The 26,520-nt window shown below is 49.1% G+C and overlaps 1 protein-coding gene across 6 annotated transcripts; it reads left to right on the forward strand.

The window, feature by feature from the left end:
- Positions 1 to 658: 658 nt before the first annotated feature.
- MTMR4 (myotubularin related protein 4) lies at positions 659 to 26,011 on the forward strand. 6 transcript variants are annotated; one of them, XM_078064703.1, is made up of 20 exons: positions 1,338 to 1,471; positions 2,653 to 2,691; positions 3,305 to 5,115; positions 6,569 to 6,658; positions 7,017 to 7,133; positions 7,637 to 7,719; positions 9,487 to 9,647; positions 9,764 to 9,860; positions 10,041 to 10,154; positions 11,011 to 11,207; positions 11,462 to 11,590; positions 12,034 to 12,145; positions 12,639 to 12,834; positions 13,071 to 13,256; positions 13,336 to 13,506; positions 13,648 to 13,802; positions 19,786 to 21,184; positions 23,066 to 23,176; positions 23,409 to 23,497; positions 23,719 to 26,011. In XM_078064703.1, exons 3-20 carry the CDS (start codon positions 5,071 to 5,073, stop codon positions 23,894 to 23,896), a joined length of 3,630 nt encoding a protein of 1,209 aa, XP_077920829.1. In that variant the 5' UTR covers positions 1,338 to 1,471; positions 2,653 to 2,691; positions 3,305 to 5,070; the 3' UTR covers positions 23,897 to 26,011. The 6 variants fall into 6 exon arrangements, with proteins under 6 accessions (XP_035938632.1, XP_077920829.1, XP_035938630.1 ...); XM_078064704.1 differs by lacking the exon at positions 1,338 to 1,471 and adding an exon at positions 2,557 to 2,571; XM_036082739.2 differs by lacking the exons at positions 1,338 to 1,471; positions 3,305 to 5,115 and adding an exon at positions 659 to 1,196.
- Positions 26,012 to 26,520: the final 509 nt, after the last annotated feature.

The raw sequence follows: 26,520 nt of genomic DNA on the forward strand, positions 1-26,520 counted from the left end.
TCTATGGAAGCTTTGGATCTGGTATCTGCTCTTGGGAAAACATGGTATTACCTGCATGCAGCCTCCTGACTTCCTATTTCCCCTGATTTGGGGAAAGGGATATATACAGAATTAAGCTCTGCCCTCTAGGAAGCCTGTAATAGAGCACTGAACAAATACTGAAACACTTGTGATCATCAAACACTATAGTAAGTGCTGGGAATGAGTAAAGTACAATCGTCCTGGAAGAGTTCAATATTCATGTAACAAATATTAAGCATCTGCTAAGTTGCAGACACTGTTCTAGACCCTGGAGTTAAAGCAGTGAACACGGGCAAGGTTCCTGTTTTGCCGGAATTTACCAGCTGTAGTCAAAGTTCCAATGTTCTGTAAACAGAGACACGTGAAGACAATTTGGCGCCGGGGCCTGGTATGTAAAGCCTTCAGGCCAGCCCCCCACAGTGAAGCTATCGGTTGAGAGTCTGAATCAACGGTTCTCCAGTTCTGCCGGGTTGGTGGTATCGCTTGGCCATGGCGACCTCCAGCGGCCACCCTCCGCCATGCTGCCTACTCTGGCTTCCCAGAGGGGAGAGAGGAAGGGAGGAGCAAAGAGCTGGGTGAGTCCTGTTCCCACTCTCTTTACAGACCAGGAGGTCGCCGCTAGCTAGTGGCAATCTGAGATCCAGATTTCGTATCTCTCAAATGAGAGATCTTTACTCGGGACTGACGGCACCATGCAGGTCCTGAAGGACGGCACGGTCGGTTCGCTGATGCAAAGTAAGGGTCGGAGGAACCCGTCCCGACGCAGAAGAGAGGATACTCCCGCCTCCAGTCGGAGAAGACGGAAGACAGAACCTCGCGCCCAGGCCTCCCTCCTCTCTTAGCCTGCGGGGTCTTTTCTCCCTTTCCGGGTTTGGGACGAGATAACCGCAGCGAAACCAAAAACTGGAAACGGACAAACTAAGGTGCCACCGGGGATCTATTTGAGAACTACACCCAAGGCGTGGTCGTCGCCGGAAGTGGCTGTAAGGCCTGTGCCCCTACAAGGCTCCGCCTCCAATTGCGCTACCAGTAGGCGACAGCCACCCCCACTTCCGGCCCCTGGAGCCTCATCCAGCAGCCCCCCTTTTACTGCTCTCTCATTGGCTGCCGCAGGGACGCGCTGTGATTTCCCATTGGCCGAGCCTCCTCTCCGGGGCCGTGCCTCCTCCCTCCAGGTACTGTCTTGTCTTCCGGCACCCGATAGGCTGAAGGCTGGGAGGGCGTCTGCCCCAGTTGACCAATGAGCGGAGTGAAGAGTGAGGGCGGCGGCTGCGTGGTGGGGGCAGGGCGGGACTTGGTGTGGCTATTGGCCAGGGCGGGCACAGACCGGAGATACGATTGGTTGGGGAAAGAGGCACCGTGGTGGGGTCGAAGCTGCGCGGCCTCGGCAGCTGGGGGAGACGGAAGTGGTGAGAGCGCGGCCTCGGAGGGTCGGGCGGACGCCGCCTGGGTGAGTCACCGTGCCCCGTGCACTGCCAGTCTGGGAACCGCAACGACCACGTCTTGCCCCGCCCCGCCCCAGCCCCTCCGGCTTTCATGGGCCCCGCCCTCTGTCATTCTGGGCCCCGCCTCCGAATCTTTAGGCTCCGCCTCTAGAACCTGGACACCTGGGCTCTCCTGCCAGACTGGCCCGCCCCCCCCCCCTCCCCGGCCCGGGGCCAGATCCCCTTGGTCCGGGAGCCCTGGGCATCCCAGCCCTGGTCCTTGTCCCTCCTTCCCTCCCTCCATTTCCCTGAGGCTGCGTGCCAGTGGGCGGTGAGGCAGCACCTCTGGCTTGCCTCTTGCTGGCTCCCCCGTGAGGACGGGTGGGCTGTGATCAGGGAGGCTGGCAGGACCACAGATGGAGGCTTTTATCCCCGCGGTCTTCCGCAGGACACTGCTGGACTGCTCCTGAGCTCGGATAGCAGGCATGAAAGAAAGTGTCAGTAAAACCTGGGCCTGGCTCCCTAAGTGGGCCAAGGAGGCCCATCCTGAATTTCTGTTGCTTGGGCCCATTTGACAGGTACTGACTCTGAGGCCTGGGGTGGCCTGATTGTCCCTGTTCTGTGGCCTCCTCCCACAAACCTGCATCCCACTTGGTGCCAAATACTTTCAGCAGATCTGTTCAGTCCTGCTGCCAGAAGGCATTCTGCTCAGAGGTTGTGGTCCCCTCCCTCTTGTCCTCTGCTCTGGACTCTGCCCCCAGTAAACAGGTCAGGTGGGTGCTACTCCCAGACTTAGAGGCTGGCAGAGCGTTCCTGTGGATTCATGTCCCTCCAGGGCCAGAAGTCAAGTCCTGGTTGGGCAGCCTCTCTTTTCAGAGTTGGCAGTTCTTTTGCTTTCCCAAAAAGAACAGCGTTTGGAGTGTTCTTCTCTTTCTGGTCTGGGAATCGGGACCCTTGAGTTCTGCTGAATAATCTTGGATGACACTCATTCCTGCTCCAGAACTTTGTGGCCAACTCCATGCCCTGCAGAATCACTTGTTGCTTTCTCCCCACGTAGCTCACATTGCCTCTGTCTAGCACGGGGACTTGTGGAGAGGCCGGATTCTCTGTGAAATTCGCTGTAGAGGTTAGGAGCAGATGTGTGGCATTTGCTGATTCTAAGGTAATGTTAATGGTGCTCTTTAATCTTGTTTCTGTCTTTTTACAGTAAGAAGCAGACAGCCAGGACCCTCACCACAGTAGAATGGTGAGTATTCTCTCTTTCCTCAGACCATTGTGTTTTCTATAATCCTTCTGTCTTTCTCTGTGAAGCTGCCCTACCTCTCCTGGACCTTGAGCTCCATGCTACTCTGTTCAGCCTCTAAACAGGTTCATCTCTCCTGGAAATAAATTAGGGTTTCTTTAGATTACAAAACATCAGCCAATATACAGGAAGCCTCTAGAAGTCTTTTCCTGCACATGCTATGTATGCCATGCCTTCCCTATACTACCACTGGCTCTCTTAGCCTTTCATAATGGCCCTTCTCATGCTTTTCTTGGGTCCCTGGTGGAAGCTCTCTGTTCTGGTCTGAAAAACCAGGCCTCCTTTATCTTAAGATCCTTGCATTTCCTAGTGGGCCCCTCGAATATTGTGGGTGCTGTATCAGGAGTGACTCCACCAAAATGGTGGGGCTTCTCCAGCTCTAAGATGCTGCTGTCTTTTAAGCTCCTGCACTCACAGCTGACTGGATATATAGCAGGAGAGCAGCCTCAAGGGGTCCCGAATATCACTGGGTTGCGCAGGGAATGGGGGTGGGGGTGATAATGATCCTGTATACCTTCCATTAACTGGAAATGCCCTTCTCTCATCTCATGTTCAGGGAACCCCTTACCTAACCCCGGAGAACTCGGAGGAGGAGGCAGTGAGATGAAAAGAGAGCGGGGAGTTGCAGGCCCTTGCTCTGGCTGTATCTTTTCAGTTTCTTCAAGTGTCCCCTGTGCAGGTTAAGGAATTCAGTTTGTGAGAGGACCTCTCCTTCCCTCCGCAGGCATGTGGGTATGTGGTTCTGGTCTCTTCCTAGAAAGCCTGCTGGTCTTGGTCCCCACCCACTGATAGCCCCCTTCCTTTTTTCTCCTGTGACTTTCCGAAAGGACCATGGGCTTCAGAGTTAGCCGAGTCTATTTTTGAATCCTAGCACCACCATTTAAATAGCTTAGGTAACTCGCATATTTTCTTTCTAAGCCTGACCTCTCACCAGCAAAACAGGTTAATTCTTGGAGAGTTGAAAGGTTTTAGTGAGGGGCGCCTGGGTGGCTCAGTCGTTAGGCATCTGCCTTTGGCTCAGGTCATGATCCCGGGGTCCTGGGATCGAGCCCCGCATCAGGCTCCCTGCTCTGCAGGAAGCCTGCTTCTCCCTCTCCCACTCCCCCTGCTTGTGTTCCCTCTCTCGCTCTGTCAAATAAATAAATAAAATCTTAAAAAAAAAAAAAAAAAAAAAGAAAGGTTTTAGTGAGATAATGTTTGAAACCTGACTGGCTCATAGTAGATGCTTAATACAATGTCAGGTTTTCTCCTATTCCCCCCCCCACACCCCCAAAGCAAAACCAAAGCCCTGGTTTCTGCAAGTTACCAGGCACAGGAAGTGTGGGGTTCTGACCAGCAACTTCTGTGATTCTTGATGACACGTTGAGCCTCACTGTTCCTTATTCCTTGGCCCTCTACCCAACTCCCTCCATACCCTACTCTTTGTTTTTGCATAGCTTTTGTGGTCTGTAGTTCCAGTCTTCTCTTTCCCAGCCTAAAAAATTCTTCTCCAAGAAGGACTTTCTTATCCAGACTTCAGAGGATGTGAAACAAGGGGAGATGGAGCTGAAGGAGTAGGGTTGGGCAGGGGCCATGGAATAAAAACACTTAGAGAACTTCCCTTTCAGGAGTGTGGTGTGACCAACCTGGCATAGACCAGTGTCTGTTCTAAGGGGCAAAAAAAGGGAGTGCGATTTAGTGACGTCAGGGATTGGAGGACACTGGTGGGCAGGGGTATGGCGGGTGGTGGTTTTAGGGAAAAGAGGAAGCCTTGAAACCGTAGGTGGGCTTTATCTTGGGAATTCAGGACAGGCATTGGGGGAACTCAGTGGGGAGAGCATGGGGACAGAGTGTGAAAAGAGGGGTGTGGGCCGGCTCACCTGAGAATATGGGAAATGAAAAGATGTAGGAGGGCTTGCCTCACCCTCTCACGCGGTCTGGGGGCAGTCCCGCAGCCCAGACTGAGAAAGCCCCCACACCTCCCCTGAAGACGCCCTCGCACGCCGCCGAGGGGCCGCGAGGAGGGAGGAGCCTGGAGCCGTGGGCGGGGCCGAGAGGATCCGCCCCCCACGCCCCTCCTCGCGCGGCCCCGGGCGCTCCCCTCGTCCCGCTCCCCTCCCTTCCGCGCTCGTGCCGGAGGGCGGAGCCGGGCTCGCTCCATTGTGGACAGGAGGGAAGAGGCGCGCGGGAGCCGAGCCGAGGCCCCGCCGCCAGCGCGCTCGCCTCCTGGTCGCCGCGGCTGCACCTGGCGGGCCCCGCAGCCGGGATGCGGCGGGCGCCCGGCACTGGCGGGCAGCGCAGCGGCTCCGGGGACATGTGCGCTGGCCCAGACCGCCCGCGACCATGAGCCTGACCGCCCGCGTCTCCTGCTCCATGCTCAGCTGCTTCGTAAGTGTTGGCCTGGCTTGCGGGGGCCCGGGGGTCCCAGTGCTTGCTGCACCCACAGCCCCGCCCAGGGCCAGCCCTTGGCGATTCCGAATTTTAGCCCATCCCCCTTCTCGTGGCCCCTGGCAGGGGAAGGGGGGTTCCCTTTTCTTTCGTGGACTTGCTTTCATCTTCAGGGGCCGGGGATTATGGAAAGCGGGGGGTGGAAATTCTGTGACCCATCTTGGCCCCGCAGCCACTGCCCTTGACTGCAGATCTCCAGGCCCCGCCCTGCAGGGGTACATCCTTTTACCTCCGCCTCTCCATCTTGGTCCCACCCGCAGCATCCTTGCTTGGGGATGTGGGATGTGGCTGGTCTGGGATGTTACGGGGCCAGTCGGGGAGCACAGGATGTCTGAGCTGTTTCCCTGGCTCCACTCCCCTCCCCCTTCCACCACTCCATACCTCACCTGACACGCCAGTCTTTTCTCCTTGACTGTCCCCCAGACAGCCTCTCTTCTCCATCTTCCCTGCCTCTGCAGGGCTCCGTACCTCTGCATCATTCTCAGTCCTCCCCTCCTCCCCTCCTCCCCTCCTCCCCTCCTCCCCCCCTCTGGCTTAATGCTCCTTCCCAGCTTCCCCCATCTGTCCTCTCAGATGTTCCCACCCCTCCCCTCCTTACCCCCACCCCCACCCCCCGTGGGTGGCTGCCAGGCCTCCTCTCTCTCTCCCCTGGCCTTCCTTGGGTCTCCTGGTTTCTCCCAGACCCGTGGATCCCCTCTTCACCCCTCCCTGGTAGTTGGGAGAGGAGTTACTTCTGCTTGCTGTGGGTATTCCTTAGGAATTCCCCTCTTATCAGCAGGCAGGGCAGGTTGCTTGGTAGGTGGAGGGCGGGGGGAGGCTCTTGAGCAGTGTGGGCCTAACTGGAAGATAAGCTCAGCTCCAAATCACATCCTCCTTTTGAAAGCATCCCTGAAGGCCCTCTAGAGGCATGGGACTGAATCCCCCAACCCACTTCTCTTTGTCTCCTTCACCTACCAGACTGAAGTGTCTGTGGCTTTAGGGGCCCGCTTTCCCTCCTGTCCCCATATCCAGCTGCCACACCTGGTTCCTCTTTCTCAGGGCAGCACCTCCCATTCCCACTTCTGTCTTACCCTCACATTGTTTTCTCTCTTTTTCTTAGTTTTCTCTCTTCCTCCATTTGGGAAATGTTGGTTCTATTTGGTTCTGCTGCTCTTCGAGGAGTGCAGACTCCCAGTTCCTCTTCGGACCTTACTCTTCCCTTAGGCTGACTAGGCTTGAGCACCCCCTCCACTTCTCCCCTCCCACCAAGCCAGGCCCCTTTTCCTTCCTCTGGTGACCAAACCTTTATAAGTGTGTAGGGGGTCTGTGCAGGTTTATTGAGGGGAGGGGAGCAGAATGAGGTCTGCTGGGCCAAGCGGAGCCTGGTGACTTAGGGCTGAGGCTTTCCCCACAGGGTGAGGAGGGGCCCCCCAGCCTGGAGTACATCCAAGCCAAGGATCTGTTCCCCCCCAAGGAACTAGTGAAAGAGGAGGAGAACCTGCAGGTAAGGAGGAGTTGGGGGCCCAGGGTGGGGGGAGCTTTCTGCCCAGTTAAAAAGACCTTTCCTTCCCTCCCCCACAAACAGCATCTCCAAGGGGATCTAGTCCTGGGGCTTTGGCTTCCTGTTTCCGGGTCTCCAGAGGGAGGGGAATCTGTGTGTGTGCGCGCTATGGAGCCTTTGGCCCCAGGGAAGGAAGGGCAGCTTTCCTGTGTGGCCGTTGCCTGGTGCTGCTACCGTGGAGAGGACTCTGCTGTTTCGCCTTGGCCCAGCTTTTCCCGAGGGGATCCCACAGATCGGGGTTGGGGAGGGCAATGGAGGGATGACTCACTTCTGGACTGAGGGTTCCTCTGTCCCTCGACAGGTGCCCTTTACAGTGCTGCAGGGTGAGGGAGTGGAGTTCTTGGGCCGGGCAGCCGATGCCCTCATTGCCATCTCCAACTACCGGCTGCATATCAAGTTCAAAGATTCTGTCATCAACGTGAGTTCCTGTCTTGTTCTCCCACACCCAAGGCAGAGTCCCTGCCTGATTCGAGGTGGGATTGCTCCAGCGCTGGACTTGATCATGTCTCCAAAGAGTTGGGGTTCCTTTCTTTTTCTCGCTAACTTTTTGTTTTCCTGCCTCCTTCTCCTGGCTGTGGGTCTGTCCTCCTGCCTCTCTCTTATTCTTCCTTCCCTTACTCTGTTGCTGACCCTTCTAAGGGGCACAGTGGCATTGTTGGGAAGAGTGCCGCTTACCGACCGTGTGGCCTTGGTTAAGCCACCCAACTGAGGCTCAGTTTCCTTCGGAATAATTTGGTGTGAAAATATCTGCTTTGCAGGGTTCTTGTGATTATTCTTTAAGGTCACATAGGTAGAGGACCCCGCACAGTTACCAGGCACTTAACTGGCCCTCAGTGAATATCGGCTTCCTTCCTTGTATTGGATACATCCCCATCTAGGCTGGGGTGGGGATCTGAGCTTTAGTTTGCCCTTCCTTTAAAGGTCCCCCTCCGGATGATTGACAGTGTGGAGAGCCGTGATATGTTCCAGTTGCACATTGCCTGCAAGGACTCCAAGGTGGTGAGGTGAGAACAGTGGGGCTACACTCAGGTCCTCTGGCCCTAGTCTTGCCCAGACCTCTCTGATGCAGGGTTTCTCTGGAGCAAGAAGGAAAAATATTGCCTCACTTTCCCCATGAGGAAGAAACGGTAGAAACCCTCTCTCGGTTGGGAGGTCAGTTTCCTGACCCACAGTATCTTGACCTGAAAAAATGGGATAATGCATAGCTCATGGAATTGTCATAGGGATTAAATAGGGTAGTGAAGGCACCTAGGATTGGCATGTAGAGCTCACATGATGGTGGGTTCATTTATTAACTCACTTAACATATATTTATTGAGCACTCTACTCTATGGCAGACTGTTATAAGGACAGGGGATACAGCAGGGAACTAGTAGAAAGAATTCCCTGCCCTCATGGAGCTTATATTCCAATGGGTAGTTACCAGCAGTAAATAATGAGTAAAATGTGTTAAATGATAGTAAATGTAAAGGTGAAAAAGCAGGGAAAGGGGATATGGAGTGCTATGGGGGTGAAGGTTGTAGCTCTAAACAATAGGGTCAGAGAAGGTTGCATTGAAAAGGTGACATTTGAGTCAAGACCTGAAGAAAGTGACCATGTGGATATTTGAGTGAAGAGGGTGCCAGACAGAGAGAACAGTGAGTGCAAAGGCCCTGAGGTGGGTATTGTACCTGGCATATTGGAAGAATAGCAAAGAGGCCAGTGTAGCTGGAGTGGAGTGCACGTGGGTGAGGGTAGTGGGATATAAGAGCTGAGAGGTAAGGGGGGTGTCAGAGTGTCATAATGACTGGCTTTTACTTTGAGGGAAATGAGAAACCACTGCAGGGTTTTGAGCAAAGGAGAGATATGATCTAATGTTTTATAGAATCGCTCTGGCTGCTCTATTGAGAATAGATGGGAGGGGGTCAGGCGCAAAGGCAAGGGCAGAAGCGGAGGGACTAGATAAGAAGCTCTCGTAGTGAGCCAAGTGAGAGAGCATGGTGGCCTGGCTGGGGTGGCAGTGGCCAAAATGGCGGGAAGTGTTCAGATTTTTGAAGGGAGAGATGACAGGATTTGCTGACAGATTGGATATGAGAGAAAGAGGAATCTGGAACGACTCCAAGGATCATTAAAAGAGTGTTCAGTTTAGAATCTGTCATGTGCTCAGGTCTGTAGGGATTCAGAAGGAGAATCCACACTGGCCTTCCCTTCAAGGAGGTTGAGGTCTAGTTGCTGAAGGAAGACTTAACAGTGGCAATATGCTGTGGGAAAACTTACTGTTTAATACTCTAAGCATATTAAGACTGAGAGAGAAAGGGGTCTGTAAAATTGGGTGGGCTGGGAAGGCTTCAAAGAAGATGGGGGACCAGAACTGTCTTCCAAGTGTCGGTAGGATGTGGCTTGGCCGAGAGGAGGCGTTATCAAGAGGAAGTGAAGAAACAAAGACACAGGAATGGTGTGAACAGGACTCCTGCCTTCGGCAGGAGTCGTGAGAGAACATGGAGTACCAGGACATTCAGGGACATGTGGTAGAGTTTAGATTTGATATAAGAAGTGGTAGGGCTCCATTCGAAGGGATAAGTATGTCCCAAGGACTAGAGTTCTTGGGAAGACAATTGTCACAAAGATAAGTTCTCTTGGCCAGTGTCCCTGGTCCTCCCCAGGGTCCCCATGCTTCACCTCCTGCTTTAAAGCCTCCCCTCCCCACAGCCTTCCTGTGGCCTTGTTTTTGACCCTTATGGCCCCAAGGCACACCTGCCTCTTGTCTCAGTCTGTGGCTTCTCGCCTGGCAGGTGCCACTTCTCCACTTTCAAGCAGTGCCAAGAGTGGCTGTCACGGCTAAGCCGGGCCACGGCGAGACCTGCCAAGCCTGAAGACCTCTTTGCCTTCGCCTACCATGCCTGGTGCCTGGGGCTGACAGAGGAGGACCAGCATACCCACCTGTGTCAGCCAGGTAAGGCCAGGCTGTTTTATTTGGGAGACTTCATATGTCTTGGTTCTTAGCCCTCCTCCGCCCACGGCCATGGCGCCCTTGGAGGCTGACGGGCAGGCACGGGGGCTGTGTTGCAGGAGAGCACATACGATGTCGGCAGGAGGCCGAGCTCACGAGGATGGGCTTTGATCTGCAGAATGTCTGGAGAGTCTCCCACATCAACAGCAACTACAAGTGAGAGGGCAGGGGGTGGAGAACCCAAATACCAATCCAGACTCCGACCTCGCTGGGCCGAGCCCCTGGTTCTGTGACAGAGGAGGCCTCCTGGTCTCTCTTCCCACAAAGCCACCCCTGGGGATCTTGTTGTCACAGGCCTTAGATCGCGCTTGGTGACCCCATCTGGTCTCTTCACAGATTGTGCCCCAGTTACCCCCAGAAGCTTCTGGTTCCTGTGTGGATCACAGACAAAGAGCTGGAGAATGTGGCTTCCTTCCGCTCCTGGAAGCGGATCCCGGTGGTTGTGTATAGGTGAGCAGTAGGGGACAGGAAGCAGGGAGGACACTTGTTATGCAAGAAGGACAGAGTCAAAAGTGGAGATTTTGCCTGGTTGACTGGGAATTGACACCCTGCAGGAAATGAAATAATTTCCAATCAAAAACTGCCTTAGCTCTTTTCTTCTAAAGATGAGGCTTTTGGAGAATACATTCACTTTACTTTTTTGGAGGATGTGTGTGTGTGTGCGCGTGCGTGTGTGTGTGTGTGTGTGTGTGTAAAATGTTGCATCAATGTGTGTACAATGTTGTGTGTGTAAATTGTGGCATTAGAACAGGGATGGCAAACTATGGCCCGGTGAACCAAATCCAGCCTGCAGCCTGTTTTATGTACAGCCCAGCGCTATGAATGATTTTTACATTCTTAAAGGGTTGCTTTTTTTTTTTTTTAAACCCAAAAAGAAAGAAGAATGTGTGACAGAGACAGGCTGTGACATGTAAAGCTGAACATGTATTGTTTGTTTCTTTACTGAAAAAGCCTGCCGATCCCCTGCACTAGAACATTGTAGCTAAAATAGAGTGAGATAGCAGCTATGAGGTTAGGAGTTGTTCTGCTATGGGCTTAGGCTTGTTCTCTTGCTGGGATCTGTACCTGGAGCAGGTGCTGTGCAGATTCAAGAAGTCAAGGTCACCTTGGGAACACAGAGACCGTTTGAGAAATGTGTGTGACAGTGCTTTGTAAACCGTAGAGCCCTCTAGATATGTCAAGGGCTTTTAGTTGCTAGTATCACGGCCTGGGTGAATGCGTAGCCCCGGTCGGCTCTGGTGGTAGGCCTGGGGGCCGCTGGGGGCTGCAGACGGCAAGGGCATGATGGTTCCTTCCATCTCGTCAGACACCTGCGCAACGGGGCTGCAATCGCCCGCTGCAGCCAGCCGGAGATCAGCTGGTGGGGCTGGCGCAATGCCGATGATGAGTACCTGGTCACGTCCATCGCCAAAGCCTGTGCCCTGGACCCGGGGACAAGGGCCACTGGGGGCTCCCTCAGCACTGGGAATAGTGATGCCAGCGAGGCATGTGACACTGACTTCGGTAAGGTGTTGCGGGTGGTGCTGACCCCCTGGAGAGCCCCCACCTTGGCCTCCTTGGCTTTCAGGGAGCACGCCCCCCCCCATGAGAGGACAGGAAGAAGACAACACACAGGGTGCCGGGGTCCCTGCCCTTTGGGAGGCTGTGGGCGGGCAGGGATCTCCAGTTGTATGTTCTTCTCTGCTGAAAGAGAGTGTCCCAGGGTAGGCTGACGCTGGGCTGGCTGACCCAGGGTCTTCTCCCTGCTGTGTGTTTAGATTCCTCCTTGACTGCATGCTCTGGAGTGGAGAGCACAGCGGCCCCCCAGAAGCTGCTGATCCTGGACGCTCGATCCTACACGGCGGCAGTGGCCAACCGGGCCAAGGGTGGAGGCTGTGAGTGCGAAGGTATGACTGTTACCCGCCCCGTAGCTGCTCTGTGCTCTGGGTGGCTTCGGTGGGGAGGGGCCTGGGGGCAGCTTGTGTAGTGGAAAGAGCCAAACAAACTTGGCTTGGAATCAGGACTCTTCCACTTAGCTAGCGGTGGCTCATTTGCTGCATCCATCCAAATTTTATTGTCTTATCTGTAAAATGGGGATGATAATAAAAATTATTGACCTAGAGCAGCCACTGTATATTGAGAGTTTACTATATGTTGTCATTACTAGTAGTATTGTGACTATCACTTGTCATTAATATCCTCGTTACTACTGTTAGCATATGGCCCCCAAGCATCCAGAGCGGAGTGGTCCGCCCAGCCTGGGAAGCCTGGTCCACAGGGACCACTCTTGTCCTGGATGCCTGTTTCTAGGACACGCTCTTAGGCTCCACCCTCATCTTTATGTCTACAGAATACTACCCCAACTGTGAGGTTGTGTTCATGGGAATGGCCAACATCCATGCCATCCGGAACAGCTTCCAGTACCTCCGGGCTGTGTGTAGCCAGATGCCAGATCCCAGCAAGTAGGTGGTCCCTGCCTGCCCCCATTCCGTCCTCCCTCGTCTTGTCCTTCACCCCGTTCTTCTAGTTCTTAGATGAGCTGGGGAGATGGGAAGTGTGGAGGTACGGGAGACCCGAGGGCCTGGTGCAGCGGGCCAGTTCCAAGAGCACATCTTCTGCTCCTCAGCCAGCACTTTGGAACGGCCACAGTACACCGGGTTCCTTTGGTTTGGATCCGATGTCCTATGTAAAGAACACAGAGAACTGGGGGGAAGGATGGCTAAACGTGCACGCGATGCTTCCCGTTCCTCCCTCGGTCCTGAGTCTCTTGTGTGCCTCGGGTCTTGTCTCCTTTACCTTCCTGCCAGATAGCTCCTGGCAGAAAGGCCATGGCCTGGACCCCTTGGCTTCAGCCCTCACTGGGGACTTCATTCGGTGTGGCTGGCCGTGGGTGGCGGAGAGACCGGCGGAGCCTCAGCGCCCTTGGTGACGGACTTGATTTCTGCTCTCGTGTAGCTGGTTGTCGGCCCTGGAGAGCACCAAATGGTTGCAGCACTTGTCAGTGATGCTCAAGGCAGCCGTGCTCGTGGCTAATACCGTGGACCGGGAAGGCCGGCCCGTGTTGGTGCACTGCTCGGACGGCTGGGACCGGACGCCACAGATCGTAGCCCTGGCCAAGATACTACTGGACCCATATTACAGGACGCTGGAGGTACTGAGTGGGGTTGGGTGGGAAAGACCAGAGGGAAAGGGGGGTGGGGAAGGTACTGGGCCCTCTGGATCTGTCTTGGGGATCTTTCAGTAGAGGACATTGGTGGCTTTGAGTCCCCTTCTAGGATCAGTTCTGCTCTTCTCTGAAGTTGCCAGCTCCCTGCTTCGGGCATCCCCTGGGGAGTAGCACACTAGCCTTTCCAGAAAGGCCCTATGCTTGGACTCTCTTTTCTGCAGGGCTTCCAAGTTTTAGTAGAGTCTGACTGGCTAGATTTTGGGCACAAGTTTGGAGATCGCTGCGGCCACCAGGAGAATGCAGAGGACCAAAATGAGCAATGCCCGGTGTTCCTCCAGTGGCTTGATTCTGTTCATCAGCTGCTCAAGCAGTTTCCCTGCCTATTTGAGTTTAATGAAGCATTCCTGGTAAGTCCTAAAGCCTGTGACCAGGGGCGGGGGGGCAGGTGGCCGAGGCTCCCAGGTGCCAACTGTCTCGGCCCTCCAGGTCAAGCTGGTGCAGCACACGTACTCCTGCCTCTATGGCACGTTCCTGGCCAACAACCCCTGTGAGCGAGAGAAGCGCAACATCTACAAGCGGACCTGCTCTGTGTGGGCTCTCCTGCGAGCTGGCAATAAGAACTTCCATAACTTCCTCTACACACCTGGCTCCGACATGGTAAGTCCCCACCCTTGTCCTGTACGTGCTACTTGGAGACCTACAGGGAGAATGGGCTGAGTAGTGGGGGGAACGTTGGGCTGAGAAGGAAGAGGGACCTGGAATAGCTCACAAAACCCTGGTACGGGGCCGCTTCCCTAGGTCCTGCATCCTGTGTGTCACGTGCGGGCCCTGCACCTCTGGACAGCTGTTTATTTGCCAGCATCGTCTCCATGTCCGCTCGGGGAGGAGACCATGGACCTTTACCTTTCCCCGGCGGCTCAGAGCCAGGAGTTTTCAGGCCGTTCTCTGGACAGGTACGAAGAGTCCTCCTTGCTCTCTCCTCTCTGCCGGGAAGGCAGCGATTGCCTTGTGCCTCGCCTCATGTTCTCCAGCTTTCATAAGATATTTAAAAGCAACTTCTTGACTCAGTTGAAGGAGAAACTTGGCTCACGACTTGTAGCTGACCTGGAGTGCACTCTGTGTGTTTTCAAGGTCCTCTCTTAAGATAAGATGGGTTACCTTCTTTCCTGGAGCTGCTGTCACCCCATGTGACATAGTCAAGCAGGGGAGAGGGGAACAGAACAGAACAGAAAGGACTAGTTCAGGAAGGTTTGTGGGAATGGTCTTGATGTATGTTCACTGATAGAAGACCTTGGGGCACTTGCTATCTTAGTAGTGACCTTTGCTATATGCAGCAATAGCTTCTGGAAGCATCTGATTCTCAGGGAAGTGGGTTCCCAGAAGATGGATGGCCTTCACATTCTCCCTCAGAAAAAGGCCAGCATTTAAAGGCAGACATAAAAATTAAAGTTATCTTCTGGCTAAGTACTTGGGGGAAGTAGACTGGATGTTAGTTACATTATAAGAGTATTGCATGTTCCTAGTTAAAAAAAAGTCAAACAATGTAAAAGTAGAAAATGAAAGTCCTACTTCTCAGACCTTTGTCCCCCACAGGTGTCCACTGCTAACACTCTGGTGCCTGTCCTTCCAGATGTTTATTTCTACATAGATATAGCCACACGTCACAATCTCATATAGAAACATTTTTGGGGCTCCTGGGTGGCTCAGTCGGTTAAGCTTCCGACTCTTGATTTCTTAAAAAAACATTTTTTAAGATGCAAAAACAGAATATTTTGCATACTCTTTTGCAAGTTGTTTTTCCCATGTTGTATTAGGCTGTCACCCCTCTAAGGCACATATAAAGCTGTTTTATTTATTTTTTAAAATATTTTATTTATTTACCTGACAGAGAGAGACACAGCGTGAGAGAGAACACAAACCGGGGGAGTGGGAGAGGGAGAAGCAGGCCTCCCGCCGAGCAGGGAGCCCGATGCGGGGCTCTATCCCAGGACCCTGGGACTATGACCTGAGCCAAAGGCAGACTCCCAACGACTGAGCCACCCAGGCGCCCCTAAAGCTGTTTTATTGATTAGTGACACATATAACAGTCCAAAATTAGAGTGTATCATAACTTATATAACCAGTTTCCTATTGGTCATTTAGGTGATTTGTTTTTTTTTTTAATTGTTATTGGGAGTGCTTTAATTAACATTCTTAACTATGTGTATGTTTTTTAAAACAATTGTGCGTAAAATACACACATTTACCATCTGTACACCATTTAAGTGTACCGTTCAGTAGTATTACCTTATATGTGTTATCTTTGCATTTGTGCTAATATTTTTGCCAGATTATTTCCTAGAAATGAAAATGTTGGGTTCAAAGGATATGTACATTTCAAAATTTTGATCTTTGTTTATTGGTGGAGGATTCTTAAAGTTAAAATATAACTTAAATTATTGGTTGAATATTATAAAGGAAAACAAAAAAACCCTACCACCCTAAATTACCGGTTTTAGGGTCTTGAGTCCATGGTCAGGGGCCCATGGATAGGTTTCAGGAATTCTGTGATTTTCTTCCTTCCTCATACTATTCAGAATTTGGGTATAGGTTCATAAATTTACTTTTCCAGGGAGAGGGCCCAGAACTTATCAAATTCTCAGTTAAGTTCTATCACCCATTTAATAATCACTGCCTTAAATATCTAATCTTTCTTTTCTTTCAAGATTTTATTTATTGGGGTGCTTGGGTGGCTCAGTTGGTTAAGCTTCTCTGCCTTGGGCTCAGGTCACGATCCCCGGGTCCTGGGATCAAGCCCCGTGTTGGACTCCCTGCTCAGCAGGGAGCCTGCTTCTCCCTTTCCCTCTACCTCTCCCCCTGCTTGTGCTCTCTCTCTGTCAAATAAATAAATAAAATCTTTTAAAAAAATTAAAAAAAAAAAGGTTTTATTTATTTGAGAGGGAGAGAGCAAGCATGAGTGAAGGGAAGGGCAGAAGGAAAGGGAGAAGCAGACTCCCTACTGAGCAGGGATTCTGATGCAGGGCTCAATCCCAGGACCCCAAGATCATGACCCGAGCTGAAGTCGGATGCTTAACTGACTGAGCCACCCAGGTGCCCCTAATATCTAATTTTTCAATTCAGTTAATGTTTCTTTAATACCTACTAGCTGCCTAGTACTGTACAGGTTTGTGGGCTATACCAAAGAGAAGATATTGATCCCATTTAAGATACTTTTTAAAAGCTATAATAAGACAGACATAAGACAGCTAGAGATCAGTTCTAAGTTAGCATCTAAGCAAATAAGAATGTGTGTAGTTCAAAGCTATTGGGAGAAATGAGAAGTTAAAAAGGGATCATTTGGTGACTGTTTACTTGGAGAAGTTTTCATGAAAGACCAGGCAGGAGCCTTGGCTTTTTTGTGTCTCTAGCATCTGGCTCGGCCTGGCACATAATAGGTGCTTTAGTAAATGCTTAAATGAACAAACAAATGAATGGAATAAAGGGACTTGTGAGCTTGGTAACAAGGTAGTGGAGAGGGGTCCAAAGGAATTGGATACATGAAAGATAGTTTAAAGAACAAAAGAAGAATCTCTCTAGAGCTGGCAGGGGTTAGGAATGGGCCATTTTGAGGAATAGAAAGGAAGAAATACAGGATAGTTCATCGAGGGCTTTAAACATTATCCTGAGGGCGCCTGGGTGGCACAGTCAGTTGAGCGTCTGCCTTCAGCTCAGGTCATGATCCCGGAGTCCTGGGATCGAGTCCCGCGTCGGGCTCCCTGCTCAGTGGGGAGCCTGCCTCTCCCTCTGCCCTTCTCCCCCGCTTGTGCTCTCTCTCTCTCAAAAATAAATACAATCTTTAAAAAAACAAAACAAAAAAACCCTACATATTAAAAAAATAAACATTATCCTGAGTTTATTTAGATTCAGTTGTCAATAGTAAGTCATTGTAGGAAGTCTTTGTGACCTGGTGACAACAGGATTTTTGGAGAATGAGTCAGTGAGGTGGGTAGTTGGAAGCACAGAGATCAGTCAACACTATTGTAATTCAGATATGAAGAGGGGAGTTTGGAAAAGAGAAAGGATTAAAATCAGAAACTTTGTAGAGAAGTCATTAGGAGACTATGGAGTGACTGTGGGAGGGTAGAAGTGAAGAGTAGAGAGGACCTGTCAAAGACAGGTCCCGAGTCTTTGAGCTTAAAAACTAGGTGGATATTGGTACCAACCCAAAGACATTGGGAAGTTGAGAAGAATCAGTCTGGGCCGGAGGAGGAGATACAGGCAGGTTGGGATTGAAATATTAGCAAAGAGAAGGTATACTATAGGCAATTCAAGATGGAGAGTTGGATTTGGAGGACCAAGTAGTATGCAAATAAAAAAAAATGCTTTTTTAAATACCTGACCTGACTTACCTTTGGTTCTACCTTTCCCTAGATCAAAAATGCCCTGAGCTCTTTTCTCTCTTTCCATTGAATTCCAACACATTCTGCTACACCCAGCTCAAATCCTACCCTTTCTGTGTAGTCTTCCCTGACCACCCTAGCAGGATGAATTGTCTTTGTTCTAGACTCCTCAGGCATTATTGTCTCTAACAGCATTATTATTACTATTATAAAAGATTTTAGGGGCACCTGGGTGGCTCAGATGGTTAAGCGTCTGCCTTCGGCTCAGGTCATGATCCCAGAGACCTGGGATCGAGTCCCGCATCGGGCTCCCTGCTCCTTGGGAGCCTGCTTCTCCCTCTGCCTCTCTCTCTCTCTGTCTCTCATGAATAAATAAATAAAATCTTTAAAAAAAAAAAAAAAAAGATTTTACTTATTTATTTGAAAGAGAGAGAGAGAGAGTGCGCACAGGTGAGCAGGGGGAGGGGCAGAGGGAGAGGGAGAGAATCTCAAGCTGACTCCTCACTGAGGGCAGAGCCCAACCCAGGGCTTGATCCCAGGACCCTGAGATCATGACCTGAGCTGAAACCAAGAGTCGGAAGCTTAACTGAGTCACCCAGGTGCCCCTTAACCAGCATTATTGATTAAATCTTTTGTGCAGGTAGGAATCAGCTGTGGAAGATAGGAGACTGTTGATATTGTTGAATTTGGGTCAAGAGTACATGGGAGATATTCATACTCTTCCACTTTTGTATGTTTGAAAGTTTCCGTAATAAAAAAGTAAAACGAAAAAAGACAAAAGTTAGCTGTGGTACTTTTTAAAAATATAGGTGCCTGGTTCTCACTCTTGGCTGTTCTCATTCATAGGTCTTAGATGGGCCTGGTTGTCTGTATATCTAGAAGATCTATAGGAACTCCTAATGTACACCAAATATTGAACCCCACTGGTCTGTTGCATTCAGTTGGTACCTAGCAGTGGACGCTTGATGTTAGATTTAAGCTCATTTATTTATTTCTCAAATTGTTTGATTGGCTGGTGCTGGGGATTCAAATAAGACACAGTGCTGCCCTCAAAGCACTTTCAAAGCAGGAGATAAATAAGTAAACAGTAAGTGCAACAATATGGGAAGTACTGAGCAATGTGCTTTGAAATGGATTTTGTTTAATCTTCATGACGGCTTTAAGAGGTAGGTACTATTACCTTTCTCTGATAGATGAGGGAACTGAGGCTTAGAGAAGTTAAGGTCGCATAGTTAAAAAATCACCAAGCTGGGATTCGAGCCCAGGCTATGGGACCCCAGAGACTGTGATCACAACCACTGTTATTGCCTTCCTGGAATTTTATACCACAAAACAAAACAAAACAAAATAAAAATCAAAATTGATCACAAAAGTAAAATCACACATAAAAATCTTTACAAAACACAGTACATTTCAAAAACCAAACACTTAAAAAAATCAGCCGTATTTTAACTCAACCTTTGAGGAATTTTTCTGCATGGGCTGGACTGACTGAGGCATCTGAAAATAGGAGTCTGGTGAAGTCTCCACTGTTTCCTGGCAAGTTTCCCTGAAGTTTTCATTGCTCTAAGGACTTTTGAAATGTGTTAAAAATCAGACATTCTTGAAAATGTCTGTTACCCATTTGGTGTGCACGAATGCCTCTAGAACTCCTGAGTGCTTTATACTTGGGGAAGTTTCCATGGTGACTTAGGACTCCAAGGCACGCGCTGCTGCTATGTGGTTGTAAAAGACTGAGTTGGTTTCTACTGTGATGAAGGGATCATTTACAATAAGGAAAGTAGTAAAAATGACAAGTCGTGAGTGTAGTCTTAGTAAGTTTCTTGTTGTCTGGGGCGCCTGGGTGGCTCAGTTGTTAAGCGTCTGCCTTTGGCTCAGGTCATGATCCCAGGGTCGTGGCATCGAGCCCCACGTCGGGCTCCCTGCTCCATGGGAAGCCTGCTTCTCCCTCTCCCACTCCCCCTGCTTGTGTTCCCTCTCTCGCTGTGTCTCTGTCAAATAAATAAATAAATCTTTAAAAAAAAAAGTTTGTTGTCTGCCTATAGTTTGAATCCTCATAGCATCTCTGTAAGGTATAAATTACGATGATCATTTTATAGAGGAAGAAAGCACATGTCTGAAAGGCTAAATAACTTACTTGTAGTCATATGGCTAATCAGTATCATCGAGCTCCAAAATTGCTTTCCTTCTGTCTTACCGTGTATGATAGAAGCAGTTAGACATTAGGTTTGAGACTCAGGTATAGTCCTGGCTGGCTGGCTGGCATAGTAGGTTTAGAAGGCATCAGCATAGAAGGCATTGAAATCATGGGAGTGGCTGAGATTGCCCAGGGAGACTGTGTAGGGTGAGGACCGATAAAAGCTGGGGACAGATCCTGGATTCTGGAGGACAGAGTTCATATCCTTCACTTTTTGCACAGTAGACTTGTTGTAGTGAACATCGGTTATTTGTAATCTTAAATGTTATTTCTTATGAACTCTGGCTTTGATGGTCTGATTCTATATATTGGAGATGGCTCCCATTTACTGACCAGGAGGTGTTGTGTTTGTCATTCCAGATTACCTAAAACCAGATCTATGGATGATCTGCTTTCTGCCTGCGACACAAGCAGCCCCCTGACTCGCACATCCAGTGACCCGAACCTCAATAACCACTGTCAGGAGGCCAGAGTAGGCCTGGAGCCCTGGCATAGCAATCCTGAGGAATCCGAGACCTTCGTGGAATCTGGGGCAGGAGGTCCTCAGCAGACTGCAGGAGAAATGGGTCTTCCTTCCCCTCTGCCCAGCAGCCAGAAAGACTACTTGAGCAATAAACCCTTCAAGAGTCACAGAAGCTGTTCTCCAAGTTACAAACTGCTTAGTACTGCAGTGCCTCAGGAGATGAAGAGCAACATCTCTGATCCTGAGATCAAAGTCCTGGAAGAGACTAAGGCACCAGCTCCAGACCCTCCTGCCCACAGTGAGCTGAGCAGGACTTTAGATGGCACGGAGCAGCCATCTGAACCTTGTCCTGAAAAAGCAGCTGTCCGTGCACTCTCTGAAGTTGGTTCCAACAAGTGTCATGGAGTTTGTGATTTTCCTGAGTCTTCCCAGGACTCCCTGACAGGTGCCCCCCAACGGGCCCTGCTGGATTCCATGCTAGGTGTGCCCTCCAGATGTGCTCCAGATCACAGTCTGGGCACCCTTTGCAACCCACCGAGTGCTACCTGCCAGACTCCTCCAGAGCCAAGCACTGACTTCCTCAGCCAAGATCCCCCGGGGTCTGTGGCAAGCATCTCCCACCAGGAACAGCCCAGTTCTGTGCCAGATCTGATTCATAAGGAGGAATACGCTGGCAAAAGAGGGACTAATAGGAATGGGCCGTTACTGGAAAATCCTCGCTTTGGGAAAGTGCCACTGGAATTGGCCCGAAAGCCAATTTCTCAGAGCCAGATCAGTGAATTCTCTTTTTTAGGATCCAACTGGGACAGCTTCCAAGGAATGGTGACTTCATTCCCAAGTGGGGAGACCACCCCTCGGCGGCTGCTTTCCTATGGCTGTTGTAGCAAGAGGTCAAGCAACAAGCAGGTGCGGGCAACAGGGCCCTGCTTTGGGGGCCAGTGGGCTCAGAGAGAAGGGGTGAAGTCACCAGTCTGTTCTAGTCATTCCAATGGACACTGTACTGGTCCAGGAGGAAAAAATAACCGGATGTGGTTGTCCGGTCATCCAAAGCAGGTCTCCAGCACAAAGCCTGTTCCACTGAGCTGCCCTTCTCCAGTGCCTCCGCTCTACCTGGATGATGATGGACTCCCCTTTCCCACGGATGTGATCCAGCATAGATTACGGCAAATCGAAGCAGGGTACAAGCAAGAGGTGGAACAGCTACGTCGACAAGTGCGTGAGCTTCAGATGAGGCTGGACATCCGTCACTGCTGTGCCCCTCCAGCAGAGCCCCCCATGGACTATGAGGATGATTTTGTAAGTATTCACCACTGCTGTCCATCCATCCGTTTATTCTATCCATCCAGCCTTCCATCCGGTCAACATTTATTCATTGGGCGCTTGCTGTGTGCCACCGTGTTAGGTGGTTGGGCTGTAGGATGAAGGACTTAGTCTCCACTCTCCAAGGGGCTCACGGTGTATTGGGAGAGAGAAGCAGACAACCAGAATGATGGTCTGAAGTGTTACCGTGGAAGGAAGCATCAGGTGTTGGGGTCCGGGGTGGAGTGAAGGCTTTCCTGAGAAGATAATGTTTGAGCTGAGTGCTGAAGAATTTGTCATATTTGGCTAGGTAGACAGTGAAAAGGAAATACCATTCTCAAAAGCATGAAGGCACTAGGTACTCCAATGGGATGGCTTGAACAAAGGGGTAGGGTGTGTGTTTGTGTGTGTGTGTGTGTGTCCACGTGCATGTACAGGGGTGCTGGGGCCATGCGGGAGGGAACTGGGTAGTGATGTGGGAGCTAATATTAGAGAAGTAGACAGGGTTTGGAAAGGTCAGCTCGAGATCTCTTCTTGTTTGGATTCTGCCCTCAAGGCAGCACCATTTTTGGCCACTATCTTAATCAGATTTGTATTTTAAGAATATTATTCTAGCAGTAGTGTGTCAAGTGGACGAGGCAGTTGAAACCCACATTGGGAGGCTGGTTAATATGTTTTTTTTTTTTTTTTTTTAAAGATTTATTTATTTATTTGAGAGAGCGAGAATGAGAGAGAGAGAGAGAGTACATGAGAGGGGGGAGGGTTAGAGGGAGAAGCAGACTCCCTGCTGAGCAGGGAGCCTGATGCGGGACTCGATCCAGGGACTCCAGGATCATGACCTGAGCCGAAGGCAGTCGCTTAACCAACTGAGCCACCCAGGCGCCCGCTGGTTAATATGTTTTGGAATAACCCAAGTGAGAGATGGTGAGGACTGTCTAGGCTTCGCTGTGTTGGGAGTCCTCCAGTTTGGGGACACAGTTCTTGGGGAGCTTCTAGGAGTCAGCTTCTTGGCCACAGTATCCTGTCATGAACACAGGCACTTCCCTTCCTCCTGTTAAGACATCCCCACTTGCCTGTTGTCTGCTTGCTGGGATGGGATGGTCAGCTGTTACAATACAAAAACAGCCATAGACAATACATAAATAAATGAGTGTGGCTGTCTTCCAATAAAACTTGATTTACAAAAACAGGCAGTGGGCTAGATTTGGCCTCTGGGCCATAGTTTGTGAGCCCCTGGTTTAGAATATAATGAGAAATATTTCCACGCTGTGATAAAGCATATTGGTTAAGAGCATGGGTCTGAAGCCAAAGTACAGTTGACCCTTGAACAATGCAGGGGTTAGGGTGCCGGCCCCTCGTGCAGTCAGAAATGCACTTACAACTTTTGAGTCCTCAAAACTTAACTACTAATAGCTACTGTTGACCAGAAGCATTACTGATAATATAAACAGTCAACTAACATACATTTTGTATGTTAGATGTACTGTATGCTGTGTTCTTACAGTAAAGTAAGCTGGACAAAAGAAAATGTTACTAAGGAGATCGTAAAAAAGAAAAAATACATAGTCCTATACTGTATTTCTTGAAAAATATCTGCATACAAGTGGACCCATGCAATTCAAACCTGTGTGGTTCAAGGGTCAACTGTACTAGGTTTAAATTCCCGGTTTACTACTTACTATCTCTTGACTTTCTCAATGCTTAGTTTCCTTATTTGTAAAATAGGGATGATAATAATAATAGTATACATCATAAGCTTCTTGGGAGGAATTAAAGAAGTACATGCATGTAATGTAATTAGAATAGTACCTGATGCATAGTAAACAATAAAGGTTAGTGATGGTGAAGATGGTGTTGATATCTTTGCCTTTTCTTCAGACATGTTTGAAGGAGTCAGATGGCAGTGATATAGAAGATTTTGGCTCTGATCACAGTGAGGACTGCCTTTCAGAAGCAAGCTGGGAACCTGTTGATAAGAAAGAGACTGAGGTATGTGCAGGCAAATGCATACTTACGTGAGGCACTGAGTTCTCATATTTCTCAGAGATGAGTGACATGCTGTACACGGAGCTCTCTCCTAGATGACTGTCTTCTTAGGCAAGTAGTGGCCAACTATAAAGACAGACCTTGCTGTTTTCTCCTGAGATGCTTTCCTTGTTGCAGTGTTGCTCTTCCACTTGGTTGACAAGGACCTGGAATTTTTCTTTGTACCTTCTGTTAGGTGACTCGCTGGGTTCCAGACCATATGGCATCACATTGCTATAACTGTGACTGTGAATTCTGGTTGGCCAAACGAAGACACCATTGCAGGTAAGATGTTCTGTAGGATTCTTTATGGCTCATAATGCAGTGACGTACATGTATATGAGCTAAGTTGAGTTAATCTGAAAATGGAGATGTCTTTATAGGGACGATGTTTTGTTTTCGCCCAACTTTTCTCTTTATTTACTCATGTAAGGCCTTTTCGAGTATCATTCGTTCTCAGTATATGGGCATTTCTGATGAACTCTTCCCTCTTTGTGCTTTGGCAGAAATTGTGGGAATGTGTTTTGTGCTGGCTGCTGCCACCTGAAGTTGCCCATTCCTGATCAACAACTTTATGACCCAGTTCTCGTCTGTAACTCATGTTACGAACACATCCAAGTATCTCGTGCCAGGGAACTCATGAGCCAACATCTGAAGAAACCCATTGCTACAGCTTCCAGCTGAATGCCAGAGGAGATGACCTGTCCAATTTTAGCAGGTTTGAAGGGAGGATCTGCTTCAGGTGTAGCTTTGAAGGTTCCTTGGTATGGCTCATGAAATCACAGAGCTCAAAGATACCATCTTGAGAAATCCTCCTTGGTACCATGAGACTGGAGCAGAGGAATTCCAATTTGGCAGGAGGTCTTCTGCTGGTGAGACCCTCACCTTGGGGTAATGGTCCTGGATCCAGACCCAGAGTCTGGAAGCTTAATGTTGAGTTGGTGACTCCCGCTTTTCTCCTGGGGGTCACAAGATGATGATTTCATAGATACTGCCTGATGATGTGCCCCAAACAGCAATAGAGAGACATATGTATAACCAAACTCCAAGTGATAAACAGATCCATCTCTCCTCCACCTGGAAAAAAGCAGATTCTAGTATATAAGATAGGAATTCTATCCTATTTGAAATGAACTATAACCTGTTCCTCTGTGCTCTGTGTCTGTGCATGAAGGCTCAGTTTTAGAGGCACTCCCTCTAGTTGCAGTAGTTCTGTCTTTCTGTGGAGTTTGGTTTAAAGACTGGTTCAGCAAGTGGAGGTTTTGCTGTATTTTTCACTTGGCTCATCAGCCAGCATCAGTGAATATTCAGTTTAGAGGGACAGTTCTAAGGAGTGAGACATTTTTGGGAGCAGAGGAAAACTCTGCTGATGTTCGGTTCTGGCAAAAGTCAGTTATTTTGAGCTGTGAAGGCAGTAGTCTCTGTTACTCAGTGGCAGCTCTTAAGGTATGCACTGTGAAGAATGAGAAGGGAAAAGCAGAAATGATCCTTGTCAAATATTTGCTGATTGTGCCCTGCCCTTTGCGCCTGACTTTTCCTAGTTGTCCTGGTGCTAACACAGGAGTTACACCTTGATCCTCTCCTGGCATGAAAATAAAACAATGGTTTTCTTTTTGTTGTTGTTCCATTGCCCACTTCCCTCATGTTGTCTTTCCCTTGGCTGCTGCCTCCTCTGGGTCACACTGCTTCTTATCCTGAACACTTGACACCTTGAGGGTAGAATTTAGCATTTGGTTTTTACCTCCTAGAATATGCTGTTTGGTATGTGAGGGTTTCAGTACAAATGCTGCTGTCTATTTCTGTGCACTTAACAATGGAACCCAAACAGAAGAGAATAAAGCCTTGATACCAAAATTGGGAGAGAAAATGTGTCCATTTGGACCAAACATTGGTTTTTTTTGTTGTTGTTGTTTTGTTTTGTTTCATCTTAATATGTACCAGTGGCACTTAACCAAAAGATACAGTGACATAGCCATGTACTGTGGTTGGGACAGATATAGTCTCCTTGACCTGTAATGAAACCACTAGTATTTCCTTTATACATTTTCCTTAATCCATTGGTGTATAAAAGGTAAATTACACTTAGGCTTACTTATCCTGTTTTAAAACTATGGTAGCTGTCTGTCTAACTGCTACTTTCATGTTGCTTCCTAGAAAAAAAAAAATTCATTTGAAAATAACTAGGATCTGCATTTAGAACAAGAATTGTTACTTGTCCTGACCTTTTCTTCAGTCCTACAGAGAAGCATCTGTGCTTTTATACTTGTCATGGATGTAACCTAAAAAGTTTTGGCGTATTTAGGTCAGCCTAGCAGAACTTTTTTTTTTGTTTAAATGGAGTTGAATAATGGAGATTTGTGTCTGGGAAATTCCTGAGATCACTGAAAAAGTAACAAACTATTCCTTGTCTCTGATATGTAAAATTCTCCTAAGCATTTTCTCAATCATTAAAATTTACTGCCAGTTGCGAGTGGCTTTTTTTAATTAAATTGACTTTCATTGCACTTCACTCTGCCCATTTTCAGGGGGAGTAAGACTGGTAACATTTGAGGAGACTCTATCTGTCTACTTTTGTGTGGCTGTTTTGAGGGACTGTCCCATCAGTGAACATACTGCATGGCCTTGGAGAGAGACTCTGGGCTCTCAGCTCAGATGTATTCATCAAATACTCCTTTCAGAGCTCTTGTGGGTGTAAGTGACATGATGTGGCCAAAAATCCAAACTGTGCAGTTGCGTTGTGACAAACATGCAATGTGCTGTAAAAACTCAATACAATTTAAATAAAATCTCTATATTAGTGCTGCTTTGTTGGGCCTTTTTATTCATTTTAATTTCTAAGAAGCTTGATAGTCATTTTTTCTTTGACCACAAGAAAGGACTAAAACATACTCCTTCCTCCCAACCATTTCCATTTCTAAATGGACCTTTCTTTTTATCAGCACAGCACCTGCTATATTCTTATTTATGGATCGGATAGGGATTTATCCTTATGGATCCTGTAGAATTCTCTCCCATCTCATGTGAGCTTTATTTCTGTGTAATGTCTAAAATTGCACCGGCTGGTTGACCAGGCACACAGGATTGTATTTATATTCTTCCGATTCCCTCCTCATAGGCACCTCAGTTCTCAGTAGACCTGTCCTGAGCAAAATATTGCCGTAAAAAGGTCTATTAAAAAAACATGTAAGATGGTACTATGTAAAAGGTGAATCGTTTACTCAGGATACCATACCCCCATCGCCATTTTTATTTTGGAGAGACAAGCAATTAAACTGTTAGTTCATATTTACGGTATAATCTACAGATTA

This window comes from Halichoerus grypus, chromosome 2 (assembly GCF_964656455.1).
Source record: "Halichoerus grypus chromosome 2, mHalGry1.hap1.1, whole genome shotgun sequence".
NCBI lineage: Eukaryota > Metazoa > Chordata > Mammalia > Carnivora > Phocidae > Halichoerus > Halichoerus grypus.